Below are 27,302 nucleotides of genomic sequence, written 5' to 3'. Positions count from 1 at the left end.
TAAGCTCCATACATCTTGTACCATTTTAAATCATTTTTCAATATTACTTTGGACGAACAATATTATTTTTTCCGATATTTCTCTCAAACGAAAGTGGTTTAACTCTAGAAGAGAAAATAAATGTGTTGGGAAGATTTTGCAAAAACCAAATCGAGCCATCATCAACTTGCCGAAAGGTTTGTTCTATTTTTCTAATAATAGATGATAGTATGATGATAATTTTACCATAAATTATTATTGGTATGAATAAATGTTATCATTATTATAAAAATTATTAATTAAGTCAATAATTGTAGTTTTTTGATAATTTTTGTGGATAATTAAGAAAAACTTAATGCATATCATAAGCTAAATAATTATGCAATTATGCACGTTTTTAAATCTATTAATAGTAAACAATTTTTAAATAGATGTTTGGAAAAAAAACCCATATTTTTTCATTATGAAACTTGCCTACCTCCTTCTAACGGCCACCTCCAAATAGCGGCCACTTTGCTTTCCCCCGCCAGTGTCCGTTATTGAGAGGTTCGACTGTACTCTAATTCACTTAATATTATAAGCACAGCAATAGGAATTAGCACCTTAACCAATTCATCTAGAAATAACAGGAACTTATTAAGTAAATTCTCGAGTTTTGATTAAAATTTTGTAAACTTGTGAATTACAGCCAGGGAGAATTGCTGGCAAAAGGAACTAAGCTGACTAGAAGAGAATTTGCAATGTATGTAATATGTATACAACACAGAAACACACGTATCTTCTAGCACTTGTGTGCTCTGGGCAGAGTGGAGATGTACGTTTACAGAATACAAAGTCCCGCATTAAGGTTGTGGATCAAAATAGTAATTAGGTAAGTTTGGTAAGAGAGAGAGAGAGAGAGAGAGAGAGGTATGTTTGTCCTAAAAGATACCAAACCCCAGATAAGGTACCCTTGTTTTTAGTGATGTAACCCATTAGCGAGGCTCTAATTAGAAGGCAGTATTTTCAAATGGACAAACAATAAATTGGATAGTACACAAAAGCGGGAAAAAGGCATAAAATGGTTACGAGAACTGTTCGACTGTTATATAACCTCTCTCATTATTTTTTAAAATTCCATTATTGTCCTTCTGTTGCGCACAGTACCTCTCATTGTTCTATGGCTCAATAAATTATGCTAATTTTGCTCTACAATTTGATAATCAAAGACAAAACCATTTTAAAAAAAGTTGAAATAATAAATGGTGGCCAATTTATTTGTATTTATAATAAAAAAGTGCATTCATCACTAGCAGTGCTAAATGGATTAGTATTAAATGGACATAATGAGTAAGTGCATAATATAACCTATACAATAATTTATTTTAATTTAATATTAAAAGGAATTAATTATTCCGCTCAAGGCGATATGAAATTGGCGGTCAGCGAATTTTGTCGTGACATTTTGAAGGTTGAAGTTTCCTGTGAGCATTTTAATGTCCTTCCTCTTGGACATTCGAGGGTCGTTTGAAAAGTCCGTGCAAAAATAAAAACTACTTAATTTTTTGGAGTAAACCTTTTTTATTTTTCAACATAGTCTCCTTTTAGGCTTATACACTTCGTCCAACGCTGCTCTAGTTTGTTGATCCCTTCCGAATAATAGGATTTGTCCAAGTCTGAAAAATAGCCATTCGTTTCTGCAATCACCTCCTCGTTTGAATAAAATCTTTTTCCCGCCAGCCATTTCTTCATATTGGGGAACAAATAGTAGTCCGAGGGAGCCAAGTCTGGAGAATAGGGGGATGTGAAACGAGTTGGAACCCTATTTCCATTAATTTTGCGACCACAACTGCTGAGGTGTGAGCTGGTGCGTTGTCGTGATGGAAAAGGACTTTTTTGTGGGCCAATCGTGGGCGTTTTTCTTGCAGCTCGGTTTTCAAACGGTCCAATAACGATGAATAATATGCACCTGTAATAGTTTTACCCTTTTCCAGATAGTCGATGAGGATTATTCCTTGCGAATCCCAAAAGACAGTCGCCATAATCTTTCCGGCCGAAGGAACGGTCTTCGCCCATTTTTGGCGCAGATTCCCCCTTGGTAACCCATTGTTTAGATTGTTCTTTGGTCTCAGGAGTGTAGTGATGTATCCATGTTTCATCCACAGTGACGAAACGACGCTTAAAGTCCTGCGGATTCTTCTGGAACAGCTGCAAACCGTCCTTGCAACAATTCACACGATTTCGTTTTTGGTCAATCGCGGCACACATCTTGCGGATAGCTTTGTCATGTCCAAATGTTGATGCAAAATATTATCTACCCGTTCATTCGAGATGCCCACAGCACTAGCAATCTCACGCACCTTCACTCTTCTGTCATCCATCACCATATCATGGATTTTATCAATGATTTCTGGAGTAGTAACCTCAACAGGGCGTCCAGAACGTTCAGCGTCACTTGTGCCCATATGGCCACCCCGAAAATTTTGAAACCACTTATAAACTGTTCTAATCGAAGGTGCAGAGTCACCATAATGTTTATCAAGCTTCTCTTTAGTCTCCTGAGGCGTTTTGCCTTTCATAAAGTAGTGTTTAATCAACACACAAATTTCTTTTTCGTCCATTTTTTGAAAATCACTCGACTTTCTCGATCCAAACGAATGCCAAACACAAAGAAATAGACCGATCTGGCTGAAACTTGGTGTGTGTTCTTCCAAGAGATGCTACTAACTAAACATAACCTCGATACGCGCCAGTAGTGCTATCTCTCTGACTTTGCACGGACTTTTCAAACGACCCTCGTATGAGCAATGCTAATACGCCTTTGGTGGTGTCGTTCACTCGCCCTCAAGACAAAATTAATATTCTTAACTCAACAAAGATACCGGAGAGGTGCAAGCTTTATTATTCACCAAGATCTTCCTGAGGTCACTAGGAAAAAAAAACGGAGCAAACTTGTCTTAATTTGAAGAGAAATTCTGAGAGTCAACTGTCAACTTGGGCAAGTTATAAGAACGATTTAGGGTACAAGAATGCAAGAGACATCGAAGGGAGATTAGTGGACTGAGTTAGCGCTAGATTGCGCGTCTTATTTTTTAATAATTAATTATATGTTTTAAAATCAACATTTTTTTACCACATGAAAGTAAATTCATTGACATGACAAAGTGATAGTGTTGAACTACGGATTTCCGTAAGTGGAAATGGACTACAAACGTGGTGTTAAAGTTAGACATCGTTGAACAATGGAGGAGTACACTGCACTAGAGAGCTATTCATTACGAAGTCAACAGCCGAAGAGCTATTGATGGCGTTTCTACCACCACTGCTTACAGTACCACCATTATACAAGGTAGATTTTACAAGCCCATTCCACTTTATGCACACTAGATAGTGCTGTGTTGTAGCCTAGTAGATCTGCCAACGGGAGTGGCTCCGGTAGAATGTGATAATATATTCTTTTTTACTCACTCTGCTAAAGAAAAAAAAAACTCAAATTTATGTTAAAACCAATAAAATTGAGTTTCAGGATGTAGGATACTGCAGTGGTGTTGGCTAAATATTGTAATTCAGAATTTATATGACAGGGAATATCTGTTTATGATTTGTTCATTGCTTATAAAAAAAAAAGTATTAATTTGTTTTTTGTGAATCACTCACATTATTATTTGGGAAAAATGATCGTTAATACAAATTTTAACCAGTAAATTGATGGTTCATCTTCTCAACTGATTTAATAAAATTTGAAATTGTAATTACTTATGTAATACTTATTAAAAACTAAACCGAGGACTGGATGGACCAGTACCGGAAGGGAGGCATTTGGTTTACCGATGTCTCCAAGATGGACTGTGGGACTGGGTCTGGAGTGCATGGGGTTAAACTCGAGGTACTCATTGAGAGATTTCTTGGGAGATACGCCACAGTCTGGCCAGGCCGAGGTTTTTGCGATTAAAACATGTGCTGAGGAAAACCTGCGGATGGAACCTAGAAATAGGGAGATTCGTATCTTTTCGGACAGCCAGGCTACCCTGAAGGCTCTTGTATCCTTCAGAATGACCTCTTCCCTGGTTTGGGAATGCAGAAAGGGCCTTGAACAACTTGCGCGGCACAACAAAGTTCGACTGGAATGGGTGCCGGGTCATGTGGAGATTGAAGGGAATGAGAGGGCTGATCATCTGGCCAGGAATGGAGCTAACACCTCCTTTCATCGGCCCTGAGCTTGATCTAGGGATCACCAAGGGCGTGCAGTTGGTGCGGCTCTCAGAGATTGGATCTGGAGGGAGCACGAGAAGAACTGAGTGATTTGTTCCTGGGGTTAAATACAGCAAGACTATGATGCCTTGGCTGTGTAAACAAAGAACCAAAGAGACCCTGTGCTTGGGTAGAAATCAGATTACTCTGATTACAGAGCCTATTCACAGGGGCACGGTAGGTTAAAGAAGCATCTGCGCAAGGTGGGGGCTTATTAGCTCGGAACCGTTGTGTCGCAGATTATGGCAGGAAGAGAAGGAAACGGCCTCTCACCTGCTGTTCGATTGCGTTGCAATCGAGCGTTTGCGCTATGAAACCTTTGGAACGCTGAGGCCGAAGGAGATAGTAGCGCAAAAAGAACTAGTAGGGAAAGTCCTTAACCTCTTTAGAAGGGGAGGGTTCGCTTACTAGAACTAAGAAGGGGTTGGCGCAATAAGTCTTTTTATGGCTGCGGTGCCGTGGGGCGTAGGTCCCGTCCCATCTATTATCTAATCTAATCTCTAATAAAATTTAATTTTCATTTAAATGGTTCTTTATAACCTCCTCCAGGCATAACCTCCATCTATTCTAGACCTCTTTAAGTAGCATTTTCCTGGAAATATGATTCAAATGAACGTTTTATATGTATACATCATTTACTTTGTTCTCAGAATGTATGACTGAATTAATAATGAAGATATAGAATCTAGAATTAGAATCATTCCCACTTATTTTTACTTCTACTATTACTTCGTACGGCTGTAGCTGTTGATGGCAGGAAAATTCCATGCACAGTGGAACATATTAAAAGCTATGCGAGGAGCTGGAGGAGAATTTCCGTCTGAAAGGAGAGCTCCTTATATATGGCTTTGAAGAAGAGGAAACCCAAGTGAATGAGGTTTGACATTTTGTTAAGCTTTGGATTGGTCCGTGAGCTGGAGCTAGTCGCAAAGTTCCTTTGTGCTTCGAAGTTCATGAGAAGGGAATTAATTAATTTCTTAGACTCCGTCTTCTCAGATAGCCACAATCGACCTCTTCATTTAGAATATTGCAGGCTATGAAGATCCTATGAAGTCTGCTCAAAGGCTAAATTGGGAATGTTTATACTATACATTTATTTTGTATATGATTTATATCAAAAACATCTACAGTATCATGCAAAAGATAAATCGATTCTAGTACACACAAATAAAGCTTGAACAGCTGATTATAACATACAAGAAGGTTATTTTTTTGTCTTTTTTATATAAATACAATGCCATCTTCTAATCTGATGCAAAAATGTCCAGCTCCCTTGGTACTGAATTGTTTCAGCTTTATTTATGTACTAATTTGCTATTCGCTGATTGAGGGATGTACAATCAACCTCTTCATGTAAAATCTTGTTAACAAAACTAAGATCATACCTCAGACTAGTTTCCACAAGCAAATCCAAATACTACTCTTCTTCATTTCATTGCCTTGAACATTTGAGGAAGTAGGTAAATTTCTTTAGCAGATTTCCTGTCATTTCTTTATTTCGCCTACTGTTTATTAATTCCAAATAATGGTGGCATACTCATGTTTAAAAAGTAGTAGTAGTAGTATGTTTAATTTGTAGTACAAATCTCTAAGTTGTATTGTATTATAAAAGCGAGGAAATTTCTATTGTTTGTAGCAGTTTACTTTTCTAAGCTCTGGTTCTATTTATTTTTTATCAAACTCGTTAATTTTGGCAAATTATATGAAAATAAATCATTTATCCAATCTTAGAACGACTAATAAAAGAAGTGTGCAGATTATCGGGAGTCAGAATGATGATTGATTCTGCTTCATTAAATAAACATTACTTGGTTATCAATTTTTCTCTCAATCTTTCAATTTCAGTTTTTTTATTTTACTTATTGTTGATTACGGTTTTTTCAATAGTTTTATTTAAAAAAAAAAAGAAAAAGAAAAAATACATGAAGTATGGGCACGATTTTCATAACAATTTGAAGACATGAATTTTGTAGATTTTAGTATTTACTTTAAATCGTTGGTTAATTTTAATGGCTTTAAAGATTAAACCTTTAAGATTTTTCTATGGCATATTGCCCATAAACAAGTCAATGAAATACTTACTATATAATATTTATTCAACTAGATATACATGTACATAAAATAATACATAATCTCTCGAAACAAAAACTTACAGTTTAAAAAGTATAAGAGTTGATTAAACGCTAAAAGGTATGATTTGTCCTTTTTATCAACCCCTATACTTGACATTTTAAACTGTAATTACAAAGTAGACTCTTCTCTACAATTCGGTAAAGAAACCATTAAAATAGGAAGAATAGGAAAAGAGGGGGAAGGGATTAGCTATGAGGTTAGCATACTGGACTCCCACGCTGAGGTCCCAGGTTCGACCAGCAGCTGACCCTTAGATTTTCTCTTCCTAGGAGCTTCTTACAGCTCCTGTAACGAAAGAACACTGTCCGGAGACCGGTAGTGCACTGGAAAAAGCTCCGGGCGCTAATAACCTCAGCTGTTGATGCGCCAAAAAAAAAAAAAAATAGGAAAAGAGATATAGAGGTTTGAAATCTGAACGATTTACAAAACCTCTAAAGTTTAACCTTCACTATCTCATGAACTATTAACACTAAAACAATCCTAATTATAGCAGTTATAGAGTTAACTTTTCTCTTCAATTTGATAAAGAAATCATTGAATTCTCATGAATAGGAAGAGAGATACAGTCATTTTAAATTTTGAACGATTTGCGAATCCTCTAAAGTTTCACCTTCCATATCTCATTAACTATTATCACTAGAACATTGCTATATACACCAGTTATAGAGCTAACTTTTCTCTACAATTCAGTAAAGAAATCATTAAAATCGGAACAGTACGAAGAGAGATATTGAGGTTTGAAATTAGAACAGTTTGTAAAACCTCCAAAATGTAACCTTCTATATCTCATTAACTATGATCACTAGAACAATGCTATTTATACCAGTTAACCCTTATACAACTGTACAACCGGATAGTTTTAATAAAGAGTTCATGGTTAGTTACTGGAGATGAAGGAATGTGGCTTTAGGTGACTGCTCGGCGCTGAAAACATTCTTTTCAAATTTAGGGAGCATCAAAAGATGCACTTCCGAAAAACCCTCATTTAATGCTTTTGAAAAAAAAAAATGCTTTCTCTTAAAGTAGTTTAAAATATGATAAAATACTTGAAAGAAGGTTATTAAACTGATGAAACATTAAAATGGATACATGGAGAAAGAGAGAATTGCAAAGAGAATCAGCAAATAGTGAGATGGTTTGGGACCTTTTCAAGTTTAGATGAGATTTTACATAAAGTGGTAGGCCGAGAGTAATTTGTATGCATTAGCTGTAGAGAGCCGTGTTGACGGTAGCAGATGGCCTTGCCGACTTCCTCGTTAAACCGTCCGTTCCCCAAGTATTGCCCACAGACCATAATGACCGTTTTACTAATTATTCAAAGATAACTAGACAGGATTCAGCGCTGATTTATTATTTCAAGGGATATTTTTAATTTTATTTTGAACAGAGAGCGCAAAAAGAAAAAAAATGATTCAATTCAAACTGATTATAAATAGGAAAATCTCAAAAAAAAAAAATCATCAATGTGGAGTTTAGATTTTGTTTTTTAATCCCAGGATTTTAATTAAAAAAAAAAGAAGAAGTTACTAACAGCCATTAGCATCACTCAATTAATACGAATCGATCAGTCAGGATGAATATAGCAAATACGAGAAGTATTTAAAAATTCCGTTGCTATGGTGATTTTTTTTTGTTGTTAAAAAATACCATTTTGCAAAGTTGTCTCTACCAGCTGGTTGGATATTTTTTTTTTTTTGCTCAACGATTTAAATTTTAAATCTTTTAAAATGATTAAATTTTCATCACATACGAGTAGTGAAAGTAAAGTAATTGCCTATTTTTTCAGGCGGGCTTCACGTCCAACTACCAAATTAGGTGCCGTGGACGGAGGCGACTTGCACACATACTTTTAACTGTAAATTTCTTTTATTAACCATTAAATAAAATCCAAGGCCTAAGACCGGTGGAATCTTACCAACTGTAATACCACGAATGCTGATCATAGTGTATGAAGTTAGTACACAAGCGTAACTTATCAACTGTAATACCACGAATGCTGATCATAGTGTATGAAGTTAGTACACAAGCGTAACTTATCAACTGTAATACCACGAATGTTGATCATAGTGTACGAAGTTAGTACACAAGCGTAACTTATCAACTGTAGTACCACGAATGCTGATCATAGTGTATGAAGTTAGTACACAAGCGTAACTTATCAACTGTAGTACCACGAATGCTGATCGTAGTGTATGAAGTTAGTACACAAGCGTAACTTATCAACTGTAATACCACGAATGTTGATCATAGTGTATGAAGTTAGTACACAAGCGTAACTTATCAACTGTAATACCACGAATGCTGATCATTTTTTCTGGTAATTTTGCGCAGGTTGAAACAAGTCAAAATAAAAAAAAATAAAAAACTACTTAAAATTACTTAAAAATTAATGACTAATTTTACAAACAATAAAATAAAGGAAAGGAGTTAGAAAACTACTCATTAAATTTGTAATATTCATAATTTTTAAAGTAAAAAATATTTATTGTATGCATTTTAATTTATTTCTTCTTTTTTGAGTAATTACAATATTTTTCACATTATTGTTAATATTATCATCATTATTATTTCGTAACTTAAAAGGACTCAGCATCTTAGTTCATTGGTGCCCGTAGCTTTTCAGTGCACTGCTCTCTCGTTTCAGACAACACTGTCCACCACCGAACAGAATAAGGAGCTCCTAGGTAGAGAAAAACCTAAGTGGCAGCAGTGGGACTATAGTGTGCTAACCACTGAACTAATCTCTTCACTATTAAATTATTATAATTATGTATTGTAAATTATGGTTTATTTATTCAAATAAATATATATTACCCGAGTAAAGTACATTTTTACTATGGTTGTACAGACCATGGTTGTGCTAATGGTAAAATGAAAAATAAAATCCACAAGCTCCTGAAGAACGATAACTTACTAATTCAGAAGATTTGTGAATCGACAGATCACAACAAACATTGAATAGAAATAAATACTACCTCTGGCCATTACAGAAATATATTTTCAGAAAAAGAGTTTGTTTTAAAAACAGTCTTGGTGTTGTCAGTTTCAGTTAAATGTTAATAAAGTTTTCGAGAGAGGGAATATAAACCCCTCCTTCATTTGAGTTTATCGATATTGTTAGAATTGCTTACAGGTAGGCAGAATTTGTATTGTAAAATTTTCTCATTGGAACAATGGAAAAATAGATTCAAGATTATTTAATTAATTTTTTTTTTTCATTACTGGATGTTTGTAATAGTAAACCGTATCCGTTTGTTTAGGAATGTCGTGAAAATCTCTTTGAGTTAACCCAATGTTCAAATATTTGTCGTTGGTGTGTGAGTTGCGCTATGTCAGCTAGTCTTGATTTAGTAGGCGGTGGGAAAATCAAGCCAAGTACTAGGAGAAGGTACACAGAAAAGGGTTATATAGCCTAGTGGGAACTGTTTGGACTATAGCCAATAGGGTTGAGCGTGTTCGCTCGATATCCAGTTTTATCCAATCAAAATAGTTTAGGACTTTATACAACTATAGAAAGTAAATTGTTTGGGGTCATCAGGTCAAAAAGTTTAACTTTTTTTTATTCTTTTAACTTTCGTCACTTATTTAATCTAATTAAAATTCTGTGTAACAATTTGCAATCCCTTTTTTTATGTTTTATTTCAACTTTCTCAAATGGTCTGACTCCAACCAATCAGAGAACACTAAAAGGGAGGCAAAATAGTTTTTTTACTAAGCATTCAGTTTCAAACCCGCAATCAGGGCAACAGGACCGGGCAAACTAGAATTTTTGGCAAACTGGATCTTCAACATTACTAAGAAAAGTTTAACTTAAACATAACCTCTAAATCATAAATTTGCACTTACATTACCAAAAAAGAAAAAAAAAGTACAAGTGGTGGAAGGACAACGCTGGGCAGGATTTTTATTTTGTTCCATTGTTAGAAAAAATTAAGGGGCAGTGTTGGGAACAAATCTATTATCAGAGATTGACCAATCAGTTTGGTGTAATGAAGTCACTTTAACTACGTACGAGGGTCGTTTGAAAAGTCCGTGCAAAGTCAGAGAGATAGCACCACTGGCGTGTATCGAGGTTATGTTTAGTTAGTAGCATCTCTTGGAAGAACACTCACCAAGTTTCAGCCAGATCGGTCTATTTCTTTGTGTTTGGCATTCGTTTGAATCGAGGAAGTCGAGTGATTTTCAAAAAATGGACGAAAAAGAATTTCGTGCGTTGATTAAACACTACTTTATGAAAGGCGAAACGCCTCAGGAGACTAAAGAGAAGCTTGATAAACATTATGGTGACTCTGCACCTCCGATTAGAACAGTTTATAAGTGGTTTCAAAATTTTCGAAGTGGCCATATGGGCACAAGTGACGCTGAACGTTCTGGACGCCCTGTTGAGGTTACTACTCCAGAAATCATTGATAAAATCCATGATATGGTGATGGATGACAGAAGAGTGAAGGTGCGTGAGATTGCTAGTGCTGTGGGCATCTCGAATGAACGGGTACATAATATTTTGCATCAACATTTGGACATGACAAAGCTATCCGCAAGATGGGTGCCGCGATTGCTCACGCTTGACCAAAAACGAAATCGTGTGAAGTGTTGCAAGGACGGTTTGCAGCTGTTCCAGAAGAATCCGCAGGACTTTAAGCGTCGTTTCGTCACTGTGGATGAAACATGGATACATCACTACACTCCTGAGACCAAAGAACAATCTAAACAATGGGTTACCAAGGGGGAATCTGCGCCAAAAAAGGCGAAGACCGTTCCTTCGGCCGGTAAGATTATGGCGACTGTCTTTTGGGAATAATCCTCATCGACTAACTGGAAAAGGGTAAAACTATTACAGGTGCATATTATTCATCGTTATTGGACCGTTTGAAAACCGAGCTGCAAGAAAAACGCCCACGATTTGCCCACAAAAAAGTCCTTTTCCATCACGACAACGCACCAGCTCACACCTCAGCAGTTGTGGTCGCAAAATTAATGGAAATAGGGTTCCAACTCGTTTCACATCCCCCCTATTCTCCAGATTGGCTCCCTCGGACTACTATTTGTTCCCCAATATGAAGAAATGGCTGGCGGGAAAAAGATTTTATTCAAACGAGGAGGTGATTGCAGAAACGAATGGCTATTTTTCAGACTTGGACAAATCCTATTATTCGGAAGGGATCAACAAACTAGAGCAGCGTTGGACGAAGTGTATAAGCCTAAAAGAAGACTATGTTGAAAAATAAAAAAGGTTTACCCCAAAAAATTAAGTAGTTTTTATTTTTGCATGGACTTTTCAAACGACCCTCGTATATGTTTCCATCTCGAACAGGTTAACAAGTGCACAGCTTTTTCTAAGAGCGATGATTTGATAGGGTGAGCTTCTGAAGCTAAAGTTTGAGCTATGAAACAAAACAAAAAAAAATGCTAGTGGCAAGAAAAAGTAAAACAAAAAAATAAAAACAATATGGCGAGTTAAATTTTTGATAAGTAGGAGGCACTAATTTGTAAAATAGTGATGGCTACCCGTTTTTTCTTGTTTATTTTAAAGATGATTTATGATGACTCCGAAAAAAAAAATTACTTGCATTAAGCTCCCCCCCCCCCCTCCCCATTCAGGTAAGGAATAAGTTTGCGAGCGCCTAGGTAATGGAGCTACTAAGTGTGTTCACTTGTACAGTAGCATTATCTCAGGAAGAATAAGGTGAGACTTTTGGGGATAATAATTATTTACTCCTTTCTGTTTTCCGCCTCAGAAATAATATTTCACTTATTTTTATTTAATTTTATTTTTTAAAGTAGTATTTTGTTTAAATGGAGGCTCGTACTTAGGCAGCTCGGTTGCACGTCCTCTAATTAAAAATTAAATGCAAAATTTCATTATATTTTTCATAAAAAATTATTTCATAAACTGAATATTAATAATCGCTGTAATCTAATAGTTCATCGTTTTATTTTTAAACAGGTATTTAGGAAACATAATTAAGGGAAAATCGATTCCCATCGATACAGAAGACGGAGCACCATGCGTCTCCTGCCTGGTTGCAATAATAGTGCAATAAAAAAAAAAAAATATATACAGTCGAGCCTCCTATAAAGGACACTCTCACTAGCGGCCAACTCCATTTTCGGACCAGTTTTTGGATTTCCCCGTTTTACCCCTATACACTTTCTATATAAAAGAAGCTCCGTTTAACGGTCACTCTACATGGCGACCGCGGACATTGATTTTAGGGAACGGATTAAATGTTTCACGATCACCTTATTATTAAAAAGTTCCTTTGATGAGGTGGTAAAAATAATTATCCCCTCTCAAGTTTTTTTTTTTTTTTTCTGGTTTTTCCTAAAGTTTCCTGTATAAGCTCATACATCTTGTACCATTTTAATCATTTTTCAATATTACTTTGGACGAACAATATTATTTTTTCCGATATGTCTCTCAAACGAAACTGGTTAACTCTAGAAGAGAAAATAAATGTGTTGGGAAGATTTTGCAAAAACCAAATCGAGCCATCGTCAACTTGCCGAAAGGTTTGTTCTATTTTTCTGATAATAGATGATAATTTTACCATAAATTATTATTGTTAAGAATAAATGTGATGATTATTATAAAAATTGTTATAAAGATTATTAATTGTCAATAATATGTAGTTTCACTTTGCTTTCACCCGCCAATGTCTATTTTTGAGAGGTTCGACTGTATTGCACTCGACATCAGTGTTTATATAACCGATGGCCCGTGAGAAATGGATATAAATGCTGCACTTCGTCTCCCAGAAACAGAACAGCAACTAAGAATATCTGATTCGTTAATAAAGAAGCAGTAGCTGACGATACACTAAATTAATTGTCATATTAATTTTGTATCTCTATTCATAAAATAAATAAAAAATAAATAATAATGATTCAAAAGGTTGAAAATCATTGCCCTAAGTAACTAAGTTTTTATTTTATTGCACTGCCTGCTTTTGAACACTTAGTCCCTAAGTAGACAGGTTAGAAGATACACCAACTTTATGGAAACAATGTAAAAATATTGTAAAGTTTTTCCCAAACAAACTTTACTTACACAACTAATGCCTGCCACTAGTTATTAAATATTATGTGGGTTTGATTAACTAATAAAACTCGCTAAAGTTGTAAGTAATAACCTGATTTATTCACACATTAACATTAACTAACATTAACATTTACTAGCAACTAACGCTATTCATTACAGTCACCATTTACAACAGTCACAACAGTTTACTGTTACTTACTCACTTCGTAACGCCACAAAACTGTTCCCTGACTGACCACTGGTCCGCACTGCACCGAATTGCACTAGTCTCAGCTGCACTAAAACAGCTCTACTCATCAACTGACTAATTTCCCAACTAGCTACCACTGAAACACTCCACAACACTGACTCTCTCTAACTATGTCTCAACACTGACTCTCCAAGACTAACTCCAAAACTAACTGATTAACAACTCGTTAAGAACTCCTTAAAACTTGATTAAAAACTGTTAAAACTGACTTCTCCAGCTGTGTCGGCCTCCTTTTAACTGCGTGCCTCCCTCCAACTGGGACTGCCCTCCTCCAACTCTCTGAGCATAAGTTTCCACGCCCTCCTGACGTTCATTGGCTGGAGAAAACATACTGCCACCACCTCAGCTGTGAGCCGCCTCCTCCCATTCTCCGTCTCTCTCCAACTCCGTCTGTCTCACTCTCACCTGTCAATCACTGGCTGGGAAACACATATGCCACCACCCCAACTGCGGCCTTTCTCTTAGCTGGCTTTTACACAGGTCACTAACTCCTTGAACAATCTAGCCCTTTCCTTTCTAGTTCAGGTATAGACCGGCCCTTTTGTCTACACAGTGGTGGCCTGTTACCGGCTTTAGTCGCTTAACCCCTAGAACAATCTAGGCCTTTCTTTTCTGCCACAAGTAGATACCGCCCCTTTTGTTTATGCAGTGGCGGCCTGTTACTGACTTTGGTCGTTCAACCTCTAGAACAATCTAGGCCTTTCTTCTCCGCCCAGGTCAACTTCGTTACAATATTTTATTGTCAATAAGCCCGAAGATGATCTAGTCCCTAGGTCGATAAAACTCTGTAAAACAATTAAATAAAACATCATGACTGAAATTAGCAAAGTTCTTTTTTTCTGCAACCATGTAGGAATGTTCTCATTACTCAATTAAAATCAACTGTGTAATGCCCAACTTTACCTCACTAGTGGGGAAAAATTCCCATTATATCACTTTTGTTGGATTTCATAAAAAAAAAAAAAAACGAAAGGTTCAGCTAGAATAGAAAACTTTAATGTAACTCAAATATTCAAAGATATTGACCAGGCAAGGTGTTTAGCACTCTATTCAAAAACAGGGAATCTGGAAGTTTTACCTTATCTTCCTTCCACGTCTCGTCCTTCAACTCCTCCCACAACTTTTCAAGCCTGGCTATATGCCCCGCAATATTGTCAGATGTATCCTTTTCTCTTATGCCAAAAAATTCATTAAACAACCGATCCTGACGCTGCTCAGTACGCTGCTCATAAATGCTGTGTAGCTTATCCCACATGTGTTTTGATGTAGTACACATATTAATAAGTTTCCTTACTTCAGGAGTTACACTCGAAGCAATCAAGCCTTGAGCATAGTACTCTATTCTGTTATAAGCAATCAAACTTTTATTGTATTCTTCCATATCTTTGGATGTAGCTTTAAGTGGCAGCTGTGTCGGCTTTAAAAGTGTGCCATCTATAGCCTGCATTGCATCGTTACATTGTAATTGGATCCTCACCTGGAACTTCCAGTCTTTCCAATTTGACTGGCCCAACAATTTGTCAATAACAATAATTCCTCGTGAATCCATTGCCAATATACCAAAACAAAAAGGATCCGATAATACACAGAGCAAAGCAAAACTTAAACGCAAACACTCCGAATTGTTCTTCTATTCTAACTGTCCTGGGCCCATAACCTGTTGGATTTCATAAAAAAAACAAAAAACGAAAGGTTCAGCTAGAATAGAAAACTTTAATGTAACTAAAATATTCAAAGATATTGACCAGGCAAGGTGTTTATCACTCTATTCAAAAACAGGGAATCTGGAAGTTTTACCTTATCTTCATGCCATATTCCAATGTTTGAGTTTGGGTTTGTCCAATACCTGTGACAGCACACCTACAACATACGAAATATCGGGTCTGGTGACAATGGATAAATATATTAAGCTACCTACCAGCTCGCGGTAAGGATAGGACTTATCTAGATTCTCAGTGCAAACTTCGGCGAGATGGCTGGGATCAACAGGTGTCAGTACAGGGTTCGCCTCAACCATGCCAAACTTACTAATAACCTTCTTCACATACGTCTGTTGGCTTATGAAGATAGAGCCAACCTGTAGCTGACTTAGTTCCATACCTAGAAATTGGTTCACACTGTAACTCACAGTTGCTTTAAATTTCTTCTGCAGTTTCAAAAAGAAAACATCCAAAACTTCTCGTTTGTTGACAGCCACAAGCCCATCATCGACATACAAAATCAAGATCAAGGAGTCTTTCTGATCTGCCTGAAGGAAGGAAGGCAATAGACAATCGATGGGTTTTCAAGAGAAAGTACAATTCTGATGGAACTATAAGACATAAAGCCAGATTAGTTGCTCAGGGTTTCACCCAGAAGCCTGGGGTTGATTATAGAGAAACGTTTTCACCAGTAGTAAGATGGGATACTGTTAGGGCGTTTTTAAGCGTAGTTGAATCTAGAAATTTTATTTTGGGTCAATTTGACATTAAAACGGCTTTTCTTAATGCGAATATAGATGAAGAAATTTATATGAGGCAACCGAAAGGTTTTAGTGATGGCTCGGAGTGTGTTTGCCTGTTAGAGAAAAGTTTATACGGCCTTAAGCAGAGCCGCAGGAAAGTTTTTAAATGAAAATGGCGTGAATTTTGTCGATGATGATTTCTTTTGTGAGGCTTGTCTTTACGGCAAACAGAGCCGCATGAGTTATGGGCAACGAACCGTGAAACCCATGAAACCTGGCGAACTTGTGCATGCGGATGTATGTGGCCCTATGCCAGTCGCATCCTTGGGTGGATCACAATATTTTTTAATAACTTTCCTCACTAGTGAGTGAAAAAACTTTATTGTGCTTCCTTGATATAAGAAGTTTTGTTATTAAATATTTTCTGTAAAAATTAAATAAGCTTATTTAACGTAACTAAATAATTAAAAAACGAATATTAAAAAATAAAATAAAAATTGAAAGGAATATAGAAATAAAAATAATATTTTAATAAATAATAAGATATTTTTAATTGTAACAGTTAAAAAGGTTATAGTGTTACCTTATAGAAATTTAAAATGGATTCTAGTGATTCCTGTTTAGAAAACACTCCTCCATCAATAAAAGAAACAGCAGAAAATGTAATAAGTAATGTAAATACGTAAGTAATGTAAATAATTGTAATATAACAATAAATGTTTATAATAAATAAATTACTTTTTGTAGACTGTAAAAATGAAATTTTTAATTTTTTTAGTTAATAAATCTAATGGTTGCAGAAAAAATATAATATTTAACTCGAGTGTAAAGTATTTTCCTCACACTCGGCAATTTGCGCCTTGCTCGCTCGTGCGTGCAAACCCTGCCTCGTGTGAGAAAAAGTACTACTTTCCACACTTGTTAAATAAATAACTATTTTCCTTCTGGATTCATGAATCAATCACCCAAAAATAATGAACAGTACTTGAGCCAGATATTCCATATTTTATTCAACTTAAATTATATTTATATGTGTAAGATCTGTCCAACATTAAAAGCTGTGCATTTTGCAATCAGATCTTTTTTTTTTTTTTTTTTGTATTTTAAGACCAATGAAATAGGAGATATTGTTATTCTGTTATTTTTCCAAGCAATATTGGATAAATGAACAAAGAGAAATGGGCAAATATGTATGTGATAGGTTTGCACTATAAATCTTGATGCCAGGAAGAATGGAGTCCCAGCATTAGGTAGCTGGGAAATAGCAGTTGATGGGGGAAATTGTGTTTAGTTGGATTTGTTTTCCAAAACTGACGGGGGTGGGGGCCACCTGTGTAGGCAGGCAGAAGTATAGTGCAAAGATGGTACGGCATGGAGGTGAGTAGGTGTGATATCAATTTTTGCTTTTTGTTTAATGTTTTTACTAGTTGATGCGGACATTGAATTGAAAACACTTAGATTGGTGTACTGAATTGAAACTGTTATGCCAAAGGGGACTCCACAAACTGTCGTTACCAAATTCTCAATATATTTCCACTTTATTGTAAAGCCCCAGAACATAACTGCTATCATTGTTCCAACAATTGACAACTAAAATTGGTTTTCATCTGTGCAATTTTGTTTTACCACTCTTGGACCAACATTACAGTAGAATTTTAAATTTGAATGTATTTTGACTCTTACATTGTTGGCGTGGGAAAGCGTTAATTGAATTTTCTCCTAGTTAAGTTTTCAAAAATAAAACTTGGATCTCTCTGATTTCGAAAAACAGTAATTTTTATACATTTCTTTATGCCTTCAGAATCAGCACTTGAGAAAAAAGAAAGTAATATGGCTAAAAGCTTTAATCTTAAATCTCTCTGGTTGCTGAAATAGCCTCTGGCTGAGAATTCTCTTCCTTCTTTTGGTCGATTTGTTTTTCTTTAATTTTTGCAGCTTCCATACAAAAAAAAAAAAAAAAAAATGGCATAAATAATTTAAGCCATAAAACTCCTTTTTTGTAATATTATTAAAGCACGGTTCTACTTCTTTTATGATGATATTTAGAAATATAATCATTTATATTTGAGAAACCATAGATTTTATATTAATTCTGAAGTCGATTGATCCTAAACTGTGCTTTAATGTGCTATTTTCATTTATGTAAAATGAAAGCATATTTTCAAAAATGCCATGTCCCCAAGGGATCTTATAAATTAATATTTGTTTTATTTCATATTACATGTTTATGTAGCTGAGTGCCAGAAATCATTACATCATATTTTATTTATTTTCCCAGCCTTAAATCATTTAAGATCGATATATTTACATGACTATTAATGCTCTCTCAGCTCTCTATATCATATTTTATTTATTTTCCCAGCCTTAAATCATTTAAGATCGATATATTTACATGACTATTAATGCTCCCTCAGCTCTCTATATCATATTTTATTTATTTTCCCAGCCTTAAATCATTTAAGATCGATATATTTACATGACTATTAATGCTCCCTCAGCTCTGTATATCATATTTTATTTATTTGCCTAGCCTTAAATCATTTAAGATAGATATATTTACATGACTATAATTGCTTCCTCAGCTCTCTATTAAGCGATCTCCATCACATTAAACAAATTAGCAATATTTATAAATATTTTCTTCATGCCTGTCCCCAAGGGACAGTAAATTAATATTTGTTTTATTTGATTCACCCTAAATATTTCTTTTTCTTTATTTTTATAAATTATTTTCTTTCTATTATCCAGAATTTTCTGTTCTATTTGTTTTTGTTTCCAACATAATTCCTTTTGTTTGTGTAACTTTAAAGGAAATGGGTACTGAAAGGAACCACTATGATTAGTAAAATGAACGAAACTCTTTTATTTATACAGCTAGTTAATAACACAAATAAACATAGTAAAATGAACGAAACTCTTTTATTTATACAGCTAGTTAATAACACAAATAAGCATAAGGATAAAGAAAGTTATATCTCCCAAGTGGTACCTAATTCCGGCCGGGGAAGTCGCTCGTCCGTCTCCGTCGGTTTTGGTCAACGTTGACTGTGGGGCAGTGTGGCCTTCAGCCAGCTAACAACCTCGCCTGAGCTCTGGGCATAAACTGGCCTGTCAGTTCGCTCGGACCTGGCCATACCTGCCCCACTCTGCGGTCCCCATCTGGCCGCCTTGTCGGGCGCCTCTCTACATTTGTTTTTATAATTACGTAATTAAAGCCTTGATTTTGTTCTAATTCTGTAATCAAAGTTGATCTTTATTCTACATTCTTATTTTGTCGTCATACTATTATCATTTTGTATAAGATTTTGTACCGATCTAACTCAATTTGACTACTATACGATTCTACTATTTACAAAACGTTAGTGAGATGTTGCTAAAAATTGGAAGGAAAACAACTGTTATCCTGGTTTAATTAAAAAACATTTGATTGAATTTAGTTAACAAACTATTTCTCTAAAAAAAACTATCAGAAGAAATAAAACTTTTATTTTTTACTAATAGCTTTAGTTTATTTTTTGTTGTGGTTGATTTATTTGTAACTAATCAATTATATTTCTTTTGATCAATACATGTTTATCTTGATAATTATCTATTATCTATTTTCAATTTATTTCTGGATAAATAATTTTCAATAGAAAATAGAGAAATGCATTATTGTAAATTATGTTTGTTGTTCACATTCAAGCACTCAAGATTATTGCTTTGTAAGTGCATTTGAATGAAAAGACTTGACAATCCATTTCAAAAGAAGTCTGGAATTCTTTCCGTCTTTTTTTATTATTATTCTTGGATTAAATGAAATTCCAGAGACTTGGAATTCTACTGTTGGTTGCAATGTGTAGTTCATTAAGTTAGTTCTCAATGGTTTAGTATTATATTTTTAATAAAAATCCACATTTACTTTTTATTAAGTTTTAAGCGAAGTACATGATTATTATTTAGAACTTGTGCAATAATCTTTAGAGCGCCTTTTTATAAATTGTAACCATTGTTTCAATTTTTTTTTATTACAAAATGATTTTGTGCTTTACCTGATTTTCATTATCAGGACTGTTATTATTTGTTTTAAATCTTACTAAAGAATTTCTTTTAGCGAAAGAATAACATGGATGCTAGAGTACCTTTAATAACTCTTTCTGAACGACAGCAGTACAATTCTTTGTACCAGCCCAAGACCTGAGGTATTGCAGCGCACAAATTTAGAAATGAAGTGGATAATTAAAAGCCTACCTAAACCCTTAAAACGTCCAGTAAAGCCAAATCCATAGCGACATTAGTATCAGTATTTTGTTGATAATTTGAAGGTTATAGAGACTAGAGAGATGTGTCAAGATTGCTAAGCAAAAGAGGGTTCATCAAATACATTACATCTGCAAAAAATAAAAAATAATAAATTAATTAAAAACTTGTTGTTACTTGTGTGAATGTTCGAGTTGTCATTGATATTGTTATTTCTGGCTGCCTGGTGAATCAAGGCAAAAGTGTAAAGAGACAGAATGCAGAAAGCCTTACCAAGAAGGTAACTTATAAGGTAGGTAAGGTTGCCCAGAAAGGGCCTTAGCTAATGTGGGCCCAACAAAATAGTTGCAGTAGGTTTGCTGGCGACAATGCGTGGACGCAAGAATAGTTGTTGCAATCGTGGATGAAACTCTCAAGCTAAAGGTAGGTGTAGCCATTCTTGTACGAAAGCTCCAACAAGGCTAGAAGTTCAATCTGGTAACCATAAAAAGCCTCTTGATTGCCAACGGACAGCCTTGTCTAGTTTTGTCAGAAAGAATAGAGAAAAGGAACTGTGTGATTTCAATATTTACTTTCAATGGCTGACAGTTCGTGTCTTCAAGCTTTACCTAGATGTCCCTTTTACATACTCAAGACTAAAACATTCAGGTATACAAAACATAGACACCTCTATGAACCCTGGAAGACCTAGAATGGCAGGACAGTCACATTAATCTAAATTGTAATTTAATCTAAACTTTCGACAAATATTTCTATCAGATAATTTTGGCAGTTGTTTCAAGTTCATAGGAGGTGGCCTCTCCGCTACATCTTTAAAAGGTGCCTCAACAATATTACTACATTTCTACTTGTATTTGTTCAACAAGAGCAACAAATGGCTAATTATTATTAATAATTTTGGTACTAAAAACACACAACAGATTGATTCATGTTTCTAGGCAGATTTAGGGGTGTTCGATTATGGCCAGTGATGTAAGTACTTTATGTAGCCGAGTGCCAGAATCGTTATATCATATTTTATTTACGATGCCCAGCCTTAAATCATTTAAGATCGATATATTTACATGACTATTAATGCTCCCTCAGCTCTCTATATCATATTTTATTTATTTGCCTAGCCTTAAATCTTTTAAAATCAATGTATTTACATGACTATTAATGCTCCCTCAGCTCTCTATATCATATTTTACTTATTTTCCCAGCCTTAAATCATTTAAGATAGATATATTTACATGACTATTAATGCTCCCTCAGCTCTCTATATCGTATTTTATTTATTTACCCAGCCTTAATTCATTTAAGATCGATATATTTACATGACTATTAATGCTCTCTCAGCTCTCTATATCATACTTGATTTATTTGCCTAGCCTTAAATCTTTTAAAATCGATGTATTTACATGACTATGAATGCTCCCTCAGCTCTCTATTAAGCGATCTCCATCACATTAAACAAATTAACAATATTTATAAATATTTTCTACATGCCTGTCCCCAAGGGACAGTAAATTAATATTTGTTTTATTTGATTCATCCCTAAGAATTCCTTTTTGTTTATTTTTATAAATTATTTTCTTTCTATTACCCAGAATTTTCTGTTCTATTTGTTTTTGTTTCCAACATAATGCCTTTTGTTTGTTTTTATAATTATGTAATTAAAGCCTTGATTTTGTTCTAATTCTGTATTTAAAGTTGATCTTCATTTTACATTCTTATTTTGTCTTCATACTATTATAATTTTGTATAAGATTTTGTACTGATCTAACTCAATTTGTAAAAAACTTATGTTTAAACAAATGTAGGGGAGTTAAACCATTTAATATTGCCTTAGAACTTGAATTTTCTGCATAATGAATATAGTCTACTTTGTAATAACATTTTATTTTTTTTAACTTCATAATGCTGGAATATTTATATTTTTTCATATATTTTTCGATGAGGTTTTTCCCCGTAAACACCATTTCCCTAGTTGCACCTATGGCAGTATCTGATACCAGAGCGTGTTCAGATTAGATGAGTTAGTAGAATTGGTCACAGATTACAAATAGGATCAGTGGGAAAAGCTCTGTACACTATTTCAGAGGTAAAGTTGGGAAAAAAAAGAGAAAGCGCTTGTATTAGTGGTGCTTTCCTTGTACGTGGTAAGATTATACTCAGCAGTATCCGATATTCCCTGTAGAAGCAGCATTAACTTACCACAAGTAACTCTCCACTGAGATTAGATCGAATTCTCTACTAGTTCTCCAAGTTTTTATAAAAACTGCCTTAACAATCTGGTCGTTTTTATCTAGTTTCTTTGCAGCTTCATTCAAAAATATATTTTAAAAAAAGTATTTCTTTTTTAAATATGTTTATAGATTTTCATTATTTAGATTGCGTGGTTAAGTTCCATCCAGAAACAACTATTAAAAAAGAGAAGGGAGTGCAGTATGTTGAGGTAAAAATGGAACTTGAGACGTAACTGTGTGAGGTACCGATTTAAAACGATGATCTCGAAGAGTATGTCCTGCGTTGACTTTTTTATTTTTAACGTAAGATGCATTGTTTGACTTGGTTTGAGATCTGTGAACTTAGAGTCTTTTCAGACGGTTCTGACTTCGTGTTATTTCTTACTATGATGTTGTTCCATCACCGCTGTGGAAGCTTCTAGAAAAAGCAAATCTATGGACACTTAATCTAAGAAAAGCAGGTATCGAATCCAAGTTATACGTGTTAAATCCACTGATTTAATCTATATAGCAATTAGTTCATTTTACTTCGGCTGAGAAGCGAAATCCCCCAATCTGAGGAACCAGAGGCTTTTCAGTCATGGTTCATCCCTTAGAAAGGTTAGCCATCATCACGGTTAATGAACCCGTACTATCAGCAAAAAGTAGGGATAAAGGGAAAGGAGTTGGCAAAAACTAGTACATAAAAAGAAGGAGATGAACCGGAATCCTGGGAAATCTTGGGCTGTGATCAAAAGAGCAGGTATTTCAGTCACCTCTTACTGCACTCAAGTCCATCAGCAATTGGACATTATTAAAAAGAGTTTTGTTCTCGATCTGGCAAAAAAAAAATAAACAGTATCATCAGTGATAGAAAGGCAGTGTAACGAAGTGGTCTTGGCGCCGAGGGGATGTAGCTATTGTCCGTGGAGATTGTTTTGGGAGTTGAGTGACCGAAGTCTATAACGGTCCGCCACAGTGTAAACAAAAAGGCCAGACTTGACCTGAGCCGGAGAAGGAAGGTCTAGATTGTTCTGAGAGTGGAGTAACCGAAGTCGTATAACGGTCCACCACTGTCTAAAAGCCAAGGGAGCGGCCCCAATGGGAGTGGGGGTAAGACAGTCACAGTTGGAGAGAATCAGGGTTGAGTCGGATTTCTGCGGAGTTAGCCAGTTGGGCTGTTAGCCGGTAAGTCGATGACCCGGTGAGTCAGGGACAGTTCGAGAGAGTCATTGTTGCGGAGTGCTTCAGAGTTAGTCAGTTAGTGAGTAGAGCTTTGTTAGTGCGGTTGAGTCTAGCGCAATTCAGTGCAGTGCGGACCAGTAGTCAGTCGTGGAACAGTTTTGTGGCGTTACGTAGTGAGTAAGTAACAGTAAACTGTTGTGACTGTTCGGAATAGAAAATATAATGAAAAGTAATAGTTGCTAGTAAATGACAACTATAGTAATGTTAATGTGTTAATAAATCAGGTTACTTACAAGTTTATCGAGTTTTATTATTTATCGAACCCACACCATTAATAACTAGTGGCAGACACTAGTTGTAGTAAAGTAATTGAGGAAAAAAAACTTTACAGGATTGCTGCTACTGAGATGGAATTTTTGACGTCCCAAATCCGAGTTCAGAGAATTGGTTGATAGCCATAGCACAGTTCTTGAAGAAATAGAGTCATAGTTTAAAAGTTAGATAGGGGGCTGCGATAGGCTTTGATAAATGGGCGCAGAGTAAATCGTCTTGCTTCCTTAACTAGTAAATATATTAAAAGTTTCATTGATATTTATATAATAATTGTTAATGTCTTTGCAGTGATTACTGTCAGTTTTTTTCAATTGCCATCGACCTGTAAATTCATGTACTTATAATCTTTTTGTTTTTCATCTAATTAATTTAAATCTTATCTTTAAAAAAAAAAAATTATCTGTTATTGTAAGAGATATAAGAACAGAAAATACAGATTTCTCTAAACAAGTTTATCTCAATTGAGCACGAAACTTACGATTTATTAAACGAAAAAACAATAATCAAAATGAATGCTTAATAAAGACTTGTTTTATAAGGAAAGTAATAAACCCACCTTAATGGAGAAATTTTTCAATATAGATGCGGAATCTCTTGGCTGGAATTGGGAATGGAGATATTTCTAACATCCCCTTGGGTGATGATCACTGACGATCTAAAAATAATTGTGGTTGAGGTTAATATTAAAGGTCATATGGGACCTCCAAAATGGCTTGAAAACTGCCCATTATGCCCATTGATTATAACTACACGATGTCTATTAAATAAAAGCTAGTAAAGGAATTAAACGAAATATACCAGTAAATATTTTCAGCTAATCATTACTTTATCAATTCTTGGTGAAGCTCTGGAATTTAATCAGACCCTAATCAACTAATGCTAAAAAACTAATAATTTAGATTGCCAAAAAATCAATTTTGAAAGTACCATAAGTTTCACCTTTTTACCATTTACATGAGACTGTGTATGATACCACTTAGATAATGAACTTGTCTTTTATTGAGGCCTTCATTGTATACGACTTCATTGAGGTGATTAAAGAATTAAATGCTGCAGAATTTACATGAGGAACATGTAGATAGATAGATAGATCGATAATATTAAGTATTTACTACAGGGGTTCTGTGTTACATTAGTAGATTAATTTACAAAAGTTGAAATGATAAAATAATAATCATTATATAAATCATTAGAAAAAACTGTGACTGTGTCATGGACACGGCCGTGTGTTGTACGTGAATACGTTTACGTAACGGGTTATATTTTTTATATAAAATATTTTTATTTATGTTTTTAGGATGAAATCAAGGAAACAAATCGACGATCGAACACAATCTATGCCTATTCAGTCCGTTGTCGATGTAGAAGCGATTTCATCATCCACTTGCATAATTTCAACCGCCCCAGCTGCAGATGTACACCGTAGTTGATCCGCTCGGCCGCATTCATTCTTTTACGTTCCCGGCACAGCTTGACTCGGTCATATGGTGTTTTATTATTACTTTTCGATTGTTCTTGAGAAGCCCTTTCCAACCGTATACGGATCTCTGTATTTGGTTTTGGCTTTTTGACGCATAAAGGCCGACATTATATATTTTTGATATTTTTTTATTCTAACACCTTATTATATTCACTGTCATTATTTTACACTAAAGTTTTATATTCAATCGATAGATTGTGACGGCAGCTGACGATTAAAACTTAAACGAACACCGTAGCTTCTTCGAGTAAAAAGTTATACTAATTGCAAATCTCGATACGCAGCAAAATGATCTCAAAATGGCGGCGCTTCCCCCTCTACCGCGCGCGATGCGTCACAGTCCTCGCTTATTGTAATGAATTCTTTGTCCCTTTAGCTATCCAGTGATCTAATTTAATTTTGGATGTAGACGATAGATTCGAAACTATAATGCCTAACTGTATCCCCCGATTTTGTTATCATTAGGTTTTCTGGATTGCCTCCATATGATAGCAAATTTAAAGACGTATTCACGTCAAAAAGAGATTTGAATAATTTCTTAGCAATTTTACACAGTTTACAAGATTTACAAAAATAAAAGGCGAATAAACAAAAAGATACTGTCTAAGGATAATTTGCTTCAGTGCTTTGTACTCCAGAGCTAGTTGAGGTGTATAACCATTTTTTTTGGAGTATTCATCTTTATGAGTCACTCAGAAAATGGCAGCGAATATTTTAAAATTTTTTATTAGGCTATTGCATTTATCTATACTATTAAAGAAGCTTATTATTATTATTTTTTTTTTCTGCCTACCGTTAATGCAAGAAATAAAGTTAAGAACAATTTTATGAATAAAGATCTTTATTTCACATTAAGATAATGTTTTAGTAAACTTTTTATTAACTCAGGTAATCTTATTTTTCTATTTAGATAACCTTAACTATAAAAGCTAAAACTTAAAAGGCTATTAAAGTTTATCAACATCAAGAGAAGGATCATCATTTGAACTTTTAACATTCAAAACATTGGAACAAGTATATAGTTGTGTGACTTACATATATAGTAATAATAATAACCTAAAAGTAATAGGCACTAAACAAATTCTAATGCTATCAATAGGTATTATATTACAACCAGATTGTTTTTACATATATATTACTTTAGTAATCAAAATAGTAAAATAATAATTAAGGAAAGGCTTACCTCAGTAGCCTTGGATTTTATTTAATGGTTAATAAAAGTAATTCACAGTAAAGTATGTTTGCTAGTCGCCGCCGTCCACGACACCTAATTTGGTAGTTGGACGTTAAGCCCCGCCTGAAAAAAATAGGCGATTACTTTACTACTTTACTTGGAGGAAAATAATAATATTAATTGTATTTATATTTATGAATAACATAAAATTAAAAAATTACATACAAAAGAAAATAACTGAATAAAATGCATTTTATATTATTATAACTAAAGACATACCTATTGGTTTTGGATCGTCAGAGTGGTGCCTTGTTACGATAACTCAATAAATAATGAAAGTAATTATAAGGGAGCAAAATACAAATAAATACAAATCTTTATCGATTACGCTCTTGACATCATCTGAATTAATCTCGGTCGGGTGACCGGAGGGGGGGCGCATCATTAATGTCAAAATCTCCAGAACAGAAATTGACAAACCACTTTTGGCACACGCGTTCTGTTAGGACATCATTACCATAAACACCACATATCTTTTTATGAGCCTCTGCAGCTTGTTTGCCCTTTTAAAAAAAAATAATAGAGAAAAATATGACGAAAATGCACT

The 27,302-nt window shown here is 34.8% G+C and overlaps 1 protein-coding gene and 1 long non-coding RNA gene across 2 annotated transcripts in view; one reads left to right on the top strand and one right to left on the bottom strand.

The window, feature by feature from the left end:
- Positions 1-13,314, top strand: part of LOC141447105 (uncharacterized) — a 32,790-nt gene extending 19,476 nt beyond the window's left edge. The window contains exons 2-3 of the long non-coding RNA XR_012454145.1: positions 668-850; positions 12,290-13,314. This is a non-coding gene — a long non-coding RNA (uncharacterized lncRNA). The remainder of the gene's footprint in view (positions 1-667; positions 851-12,289) is intronic.
- Positions 13,315-13,835: 521 nt separating this feature from the next.
- Positions 13,836-15,502, bottom strand: LOC141447102 (uncharacterized). The gene is made up of 2 exons (XM_074114307.1): positions 14,077-15,502; positions 13,836-13,975 (listed from the first exon to the last, which is right to left on the bottom strand). Exon 1 carries the CDS (start codon positions 15,181-15,183, stop codon positions 14,647-14,649), a length of 537 nt encoding a protein of 178 aa, XP_073970408.1. The 5' UTR covers positions 15,184-15,502; the 3' UTR covers positions 13,836-13,975; positions 14,077-14,646.
- Between the last annotated feature and the right edge of the window lie 11,800 nt (positions 15,503-27,302).

The sequence above is a fragment of the Rhodnius prolixus genome, unplaced genomic scaffold, assembly GCF_049639745.1.
Source record: "Rhodnius prolixus isolate KJV_2025 unplaced genomic scaffold, Rpr scaffold_7, whole genome shotgun sequence".
Taxonomy (NCBI): domain Eukaryota; kingdom Metazoa; phylum Arthropoda; class Insecta; order Hemiptera; family Reduviidae; genus Rhodnius; species Rhodnius prolixus.
This window is presented reverse-complemented; position numbering and strand designations above follow the sequence as displayed.

What these genes read in the sequence shown, in the direction of transcription:
- LOC141447102 (XM_074114307.1), bottom strand. Translation starts at nt 15,183, where the DNA reads ATGGATTCACGAGGAATTATTGTTATTGACAAATTGTTGGGCCAGTCA.